The following is a 7904-nucleotide window of genomic DNA, read 5'->3' as shown; positions in this document are numbered from 1 at the left end:
ATCTGAATATATTGTTTTCAGTAAAAAGCTTATATGTAGAATATAACATTCATTCTGTTACTTTGTATCTTTTCGCCCTGCAGAAACGCCTTCTTTTGGCATGTATTTCTGGACAACGTGGGTCAGCAAAGACAAATTTCAGTGCAACACCATCAAGGGTAGAATGGCTTACATGGTTGGATGGGTCGAAGGGACGATTTGCAAAACTCTCGTGAGATTTGTATGCTAATTTTAACCTTAACCTAACCCTAACTCTAATCCTAACCTTAAACTTTATCTAACCTTAAGCACCAGTGAATGAGCAGGAATCGTTGTCTCAAACAAGAACATCAGTGAGTGACTCGAGTTGAGACAGCCTGGCAGCTACTCACTGAACGAGATCAAATGAACCGTACTAGGACGTATGAGTGAACGAGAAGCGATTTAATCAGACTCGAATCGAGACAGAAGGCAGGTTAAATTGAACGAGACTGAACGAACAGCTGCTCTCTCGAACTAGGAGGCCTGCTACCTGCCCCTCAAAAAGACCGACAGATTGTTGGTCAGTGTCATATCACATTTCTGTAACATCGTATTGAGCTTATATAGCCTAACTACATACAAGTAGGATGCTGAATCAATGCATTTAAATTAATATTTTATCTTTATTAATGTAAACTTATACGTGATGACTGGTAATGCACTGAAGAGAAATTTTGTGGGGCAGGCAGCACTAGCTGTCAAATGTGCCTGTACTATAACCGAGTGTCATGGAGAAACTGACAGCATATTTTGCAAAAAGTATGAAAACTCGAAAGGTTCGATACATTTACATGTATCAACTCGAAGGAACCGATACTGTGAAAAGAATCGGTCCACCCTTTACTAGTATTCAATCAAATTTTGAGCATTGTTTTTCATTGGTTCTCTTGTTTGAATTTGCACCGCCTCTCATCTGTCAATCAACGCTCATTGCTCTAAGCAACCTGAGTCTGCCATGCCTGCGACCAGCCGACCACGTCAAGGCAGGTGGCCATGTCGTGGGACAAGAATGCCTCTCAGTGCTGGAAATTAAACAATATTTTCCTTCTGAAATCAGAAAAAGGCTCTAATTGTACAGTGTGAAGCTTGTTTACGAGCAGTGAAAATGCTGTCAACATCGAAATGCTCAATGTCAGGAAACATCTACAGACATTTGTTAGAAAATTAATCAAAAAATAATTAAATGTAATTAGTTACATTACTTTGATGAAGTAATTATGATTACTTACTAGTTATAATAGTTACATTATCTATTACATTTTTAACAGGGTTAATCTGTAAACTATTACATTTCAAAAGTAACCTTCCCAAATGTTCCATTACACCTGAAAATGTGTGCCTTGTTTTCCACTCCGATTAGATTTTTGTATGATACATAGTTTGTTTCATTGTCAAAAGACAACAAAGTCAAATCCTCTCCAGACAAGTTTTTCCACAAAAAACGTTAAATTATCTTGTTACAATCCTTAAAATAGCATCTACTCCTTTTCCCTCATTAAAAAAAATATTTTTAATTTCAAAAGTTTAACTGCTGAACACAAGATGTCTCCTACGTCACTGTTAAGTCTATTATCAGTGTTTGTGCACTAGAGGTTTTAAGTTTCCACATCACACTTGTCTACATTGAATATTGGACCAGGATTGGCTTCCAAACTATTTGTGATGTCACAAATCATGCTTATAGGCCCACCCCTTAAAACTGGAATTTGAGCACAGAGAAACTTTCAGCCAATAAATGTGAAAACAGCCTTCTTGTGTCAAACTCTGCACATACATCATATCATTCAACACAGAGAAGCTTAAACATTCAAGTTAGGAACAAGAAGAAAAACATGTTTTTGAGTAGAGGGGGACTTTAAAATCTAAAAGTCTAAATTCCAATAAACAATGACCAGACCAATTAGGGCTGTATTAATAACTAAGCAAAGTGGGAAACTGATCCTTGACCTCAGACCCTCAAGGGCCTTTGGGTAACTGTGTATCACTTGGTTTATAGTATATGTACCACAAAAGTAGCCAATCAACCAAAATGATAGGGAAGTAAAGACTGGTCCAAAATTATTACCTTCTCATTGTATGACCAGTACTTTAGCACTGGTTGGTTTCCGAGAATAGAACCTGCTCATTTTTAAAGATGACAGATTAAATACACAGTACAATACTCAGAGAGTTGGAGGATTGAGGGCCTACAGCTCTTCTCTGCCCTAGGGCCCTCAAGCAGGTTAATATGTCCTTGACAATGACATGAAATAACTTTTAAAAATGTTCTTTTATCTGGATTTAGGCCTTTAAAAGTGGAAGAGTTCAGCCATTAATAGTTATCTCTAACATACACATTTGGAAAAATGCATACAAGAATGTTTGATATACATTGAACTAACATTGATTATGACATTGCAGTAAATTGGCAACAGTGAAATATTATGTCATAATACTATGCCTTGTAAGGTGATGAAACTTATGAGAGTCTTGAAACCATCGGTAATAATACTGTTTAATATTTGCTAGGTGCATGCCAACAGTATATTCTCAATTTTGAATGCATGACCGACCTTGTCGAGACTGCAAATTATTCTAACCCCTGGATTATGTTCTCAAAACACTTGAGGTTTTGAGAGCATGCCTGTAACCCTCTCTTCTTTTGTGGTGTACTGTAATATAAAGTCTCCCCCTTGTGGTTATAATATAATGTGACATTACAGGCCCCCGTCCAAATCTCTCTTATGCTCTCTCTTCTATATCTCCCAATGACATGAACCATGTGTTTTTGGCGTCCCCTTACCCCTGAACATTAATAGCTTTGTGTTCACAAGTAGCACAGTGTGATGAACAAAACTGTCCACACATTAACATGCTCAAATGTTTTTACTCAGTTGTGAATTCCTCTCCCAGACCATGTTAAAAATAGTTAAAAGAAATGATACTAAATGAAGGAATCCTCTAAAATGTCATTTTATGTATTTATAATCTTTTCCCAAACAGTTAAAAGGTTTTGTTTTTCATAGATTTCTCTGGCTTTGAAGAAATTATAACATAAATAATAAATGTAATAAATATTATAATTACATACAATGTTGGTACACATTTGTGTGGATACCATGACTGTACCATTAGTACACTGCGATATTACAGTTAGCAGATGTTTAGATGTGAAATGTTTAGGTTAACTTTAGGTTTAGGGTAACTGCAAATCATTTTAAATGTATTTCATAAAATATACCACCCAATTTAATGTTATTACAATGATAAAAATAAACTGAATTATGCCTTTAATGTACTTCATTATTTTTCAGGAGAATGCAATGTGTTTTTTGTCATTTGTATTTTTATTGAAGCTCTGTTATTGTTCACACAGTTGGTGCAGTTGTGTGCTTCAGATTTCCAGTAAAACAGAACACAGAATAAGAGGAACCCGCAAAAACTCACAGTGTAGTGAAAATCAAAAGACAGCTGTGCATAAATTGAATGAATTCAGGAAAGGAAAAACTACCCAGCAGCCATTAGATTAATCCTCTAAGAGTTGTCTGGTGAGAAGTTATTATTGGAATTGGTGTGGACTTCAAAGAAATGAAGGGGGGACTAATTTTCCTGAAATCATTAAGTTTCAGAGCAAACCTAATTCTTTTAAGGTAGAGGGTACTTGACAAGTCATTTAGCTGTATGCTGTGCTGAAGATGTTTTCTAGTGTTTTAGTAACCCTTTTTTGCTGTTATAAGGCCAGTTTTTATGGCACCCTCAAGGTGGTCAAGGTGTCTGATGTGCAAAATATTATCAACATTGGGTCTGGTTGCACTGGCAGCACTAACCACCTAAGAAAAAAATCTGTAACAGGTTGATTAAGTTTATTTTTATTAAAGATATTGCAGCCTACGGCATAGCTCCTACAAAGCTACAAATAAAATAAACTAGGTGTTTACAATGCCAGAGCAAGCTCTGATCAACAGGATGTCCAAAGTGTCAAATCCTCAGTTTTCTGGATCATTTCGTGATGAGTCATGTGTTTACAATAGTATGAGACATGAACTTAAACTAAGAAGTCAGGAATATTGCTGTTTTTAGGAATATTTCCTACAAGTTGAAACTTAATTCTAGTCTTAAAAAAGGTTCACTCTGGGAAATCAATTTGTTCACGGCCAGTCGATATCTCTGCCCTGCACACTTGGCCTATGTAAATCTGCCAGCAGAGTGAGGATCCTATTAAGTCAGAAAGTTCCACAGTGTTATTCCATTATTGTTATCTGCTTCCAACTGTTAACAGCAGAAGCTAGGTGATGATGTGACATGTATTTTTTTCCATTTGTACTGTTGCCGTGGCCTTGATAAGGGCGTCAGCATGCCCGTGTCAAAAAAAGGAAGTGGGAGGGTTCAGAGGGCACAGAGCAACCTGATGGCAGCTTTGTCAATAGAACATGTTGGCGTTGGAGACCAGGAATCTGACACCACGTTCTCACAAATGCTGCCACTTGGAGTGGCGTCTCATCCTGAGTGACGGTTTACAAGACTCCAGGCTCTGACACCTTGTTATCACTATGGCATGGAAGCGAGCAGAGAGAGGCCCGCTAGGCATGTGACGCCAGAGGGACGGGGATTAAAGGTTGTTAGGTGGAGAGTGCTGATATTACCTGACAATGAAGCAACAGAATTACTCAATGAATAGATTTATTTTCAGATATTTTATTTTAACAACCATAATTACATTAATGTTTGTGCGAGAACCAAAAGCAAGAGATGATTGGCTGGTATAAAGAAACTTTTCACAGAAGCTGACAGCAATGTTAGGTAAGAGAAATTGGCTACTGCCCTGAAAAGCTCCAAGTCACTGTGGAAATTCTCTCCAGGTCAAAAGCCATCAAAAATACATTTTCTGCAAGTTTGGCAAGTAAAGAAGAGGAAAAATGTCACAGTCTTTAAATCGTGTGCCTCCAACATGCCAAAGGGCACAAGAACAAATGATACCATTTATAAATCTGAAGCATGTATAGCTACTACTTATAAAGCATTTTTGCAGGACTGTGATTCAGTTGAAATTGAAATTAAATGACTTTTCCTGTTGAAAAAACATATCGGTAGTGCAAATCATTGTAATCTGATCCTAAAATGTAGAAATGTAGATAGGTTCGGTTTGGACAAGCTGCAGCTTCTCAACTCTTGCACTAGGGATCATTTCTGCTGTAGATGGAACAAAGAAAGATTTGAGACAGGTGCATGATGAAACGTCTGCAATAATAAATTTAGACTTTGCATTAAGATGGCGTGTGGAAGATTCAGTCCATCAGTCTATTCTGTTCCAGCACCTGCACTGAAATAAACCATCATGCAAACTTCACTCCTGTCAGATTCTGAACCTTGAAAACTTTGTCTTCAGGGTACATCTTTTGTGCTTATTCAGATCCCACATGCATATTTCTAAATTATTCAGAAGGTTGTCATTGTAATTCATATCAGTGCTGTGTTGGATGGGACTGAGGCCATATTTGCAAGGATATTGTCACTCAGAAGGAATTATTAAATGTCTCCAAAAACACGCTAAGATACAAAAACTGGCAAATATCATAATAAATCATTTCAGGACAAGATTTGCAGCATTACTACTAATACTAATATAATAATAACTGAAGATTTGCCTTTATACAATCGCAAATTTACATCATGTGGCATAGATTTGAGTCCATTTTACAACTAAATCCAGACTTGTGTTTTTACACACCGCTGTTGCTGAGATGTTGCATGCTGTGGAGACAAGCACATGAGCAGATAGATAGATAGATAGATAGATAGATAGATAGATAGATAGATAGATAGATAGATAGATAGATAGATAGAGAGAGAGATAGAAAGATGTTTCTGAGATGATTGAAATGTCAGATTAATTTTCTTTAAATCCATCAGTGCACAGTCTCTATTTCTGTGTAACAGTATCACCTTCAGGACTATCTACAGCCACACTCTGCCACCACCATGCCTTCATACTTGTGGTTAAAAGTGATTACCCCATTATCATGATAAAGAAGTGATATGGGCTCCAGCTTAGTGGGTACACAGCAGGCACGCGATGCTCTCTCCGGTTTCTTAATACTCAGCAGTGTCTGCACTATGGCGTGTTTGGTGGGCGAGACCTCAGAGGTCAGAGGTGGGTTGCACACGCCGTTGCACTCATATGCTTCATAGCCCAGTGGCTGGATGACCCATGTATCCCAGCCAATGTCTTTAAAATCCACAAACAGTGGGGTTCTCTTGCATGGCTCACTCTTAACATTGCGACGGATTCGAGGAGGTGTGTCGTAGATAAGGTTGGACTGCAGTTGCAGGAGAGACTGATTGTCTGGTTCGTCCTGGTTAGCATGGCCGGCGTTGTGATTAATGTGACCCCAGAAAGCTTGTTGGCTCCAGTCCGTGTTTTCTGGAAGGTCATCCTCATGTTCAATCATTAGGTTGAGCTCTTGCTTGTCGTGTTTGTGGTCTCTGCTCTGATCATTGGAGAATACAATCATCACTGCATTGTGTTTCCCCTCCAAGCTTCTGTCGATATCAATCTCAATCAAACTTTCGCCCTCTTCTGTGACCTCTCGCGTGGCCCCTGCCTCTTCTGACCCCAGATTTGCAATATGAACCTCCAGTCTATGAGTTGTAAACCCTGACTTCCGCCAGAGTGTAACCACATGAGTCAGGTCAAATGACACCCAGTTGTTATCTTTGGCATGAATATGCTTTGTCACCAGTTCCTCCAGATCCTTCATCTCCACCACCTCCTCTTTATCCCTCCTTCTCTCTACTTTCCCCACCTCTTTTGTCCAAGCAACACCCTCATGTATTTTGTAGATGGTCACCTTGCAGTCAAGGCCAGCATATGGTCTTTGGGCCCTCTGCACCAGGGTGATAAGGCGAAGCTCAGCTATTGTTATGTGCTCATGGTGGGGCATGGAGATGTTGAACAGCAGGGGATATATCCTTACACCCCTGGCCGTTACACTGTAGGGGGAGGAATCTGAAATTAAAATATTAATAAGTGTGTCTCAATAGGTTGTGTATGTTTCTGTAGTAAAACAAACGTTAAACTATATTTTAAATGTTTTAATATACCCTTAGACCATTTTGTTTGCATTATATTATCCATAAATTGTCAAAACTTACTTAAAGCCTAACTTTATTATTTTAAAAAAACAATAGAAATGCACTCTTCCACATTCATGTGAAATCATAAAATGTTTAAACAATTAAATCATTTCTTTGGGATGTCAAACAGGATCCTAATAGTTTGAATTCGAAACCATTCACATGTTATTTAAATAATACGACAAAAATGAGCAAACATGTCCAAATTTTCTTTGCACAATACACACATTTCCAAGATTTTTGTGCTGTCAAACAAAAAGAAGCTTGTACCTTCATTCTTGAAACTGCGCACAATGTTGGCTGAGGGCACAGCAGTGCGGTCATTGGCAAATCGGTTGTACAGCTCCAGCATGTACTCTGGTGGCTCCTTACGGGCGGCAAGGGGCCGGGGATGGGGCCTCTGCTCTGTGAGGTTTAGTGTGGACAGAAACTGGCTCAGAAAGTCTTGTGCATCAAGTAGCGGATTATCACTCACATCCCTACCGACTGATGCCCTGTGATGGTTCTCAGGAGACCTGATGGGACTGCTCAAGCTCAAACCAGTCAACATCACAAGTAGGACACTCAAAGAGCGGATAAACCCAAGGCTGGAGAAGACGGTCATGGTTGAGTGGAGGAAAGGTTTAGATCCAAAGATTGAGTATCAGATGTGATGGAACAGTTCAACCAGGGCAGACTCTCCTTCATTAAAGGACAGCAGGTTGCTGTTGGGGGCAAAGAGAAAACAGCTTTGCCCTTGTTGATCTTGTGGTTTGGTTCTGAGGGCAGGG

The 7904-nt window shown here is 38.9% G+C and overlaps 1 protein-coding gene across 1 annotated transcript; it reads right to left on the bottom strand.

The window, feature by feature from the left end:
* Nucleotides 1-4663: 4663 nt before the first annotated feature.
* LOC122967991 (bone morphogenetic protein 10-like) lies at nt 4664-7904 on the bottom strand. The gene is made up of 2 exons (XM_044332849.1): nt 7405-7904; nt 4664-7006 (listed from the first exon to the last, which is right to left on the bottom strand). Exons 1-2 carry the CDS (start codon nt 7736-7738, stop codon nt 5952-5954), a joined length of 1389 nt encoding a protein of 462 aa, XP_044188784.1. The 5' UTR covers nt 7739-7904; the 3' UTR covers nt 4664-5951.

The sequence above is a fragment of the Thunnus albacares genome, chromosome 18 (assembly GCF_914725855.1).
Source record: "Thunnus albacares chromosome 18, fThuAlb1.1, whole genome shotgun sequence".
In the NCBI taxonomy this organism is placed as follows: Eukaryota; Metazoa; Chordata; class Actinopteri; order Scombriformes; family Scombridae; genus Thunnus; species Thunnus albacares.
Note: the sequence above shows the minus strand (reverse complement) of the source record. Positions and strands in the feature narration are given on the sequence as shown.

Excerpts from the sequence above, each read along its gene's own strand:
- LOC122967991 (XM_044332849.1), bottom strand. The coding sequence starts at position 7,738 with ATGACCGTCTTCTCCAGCCTTGGGTTTATCCGCTCTTTGAGTGTCCTA. Across the intron at positions 7,007-7,404 it reads GCGCAGTTTCAAGAATGAAG|ATTCCTCCCCCTACAGTGTA; the intron begins GTACAAGCTTCT and ends TTTTAATTTCAG.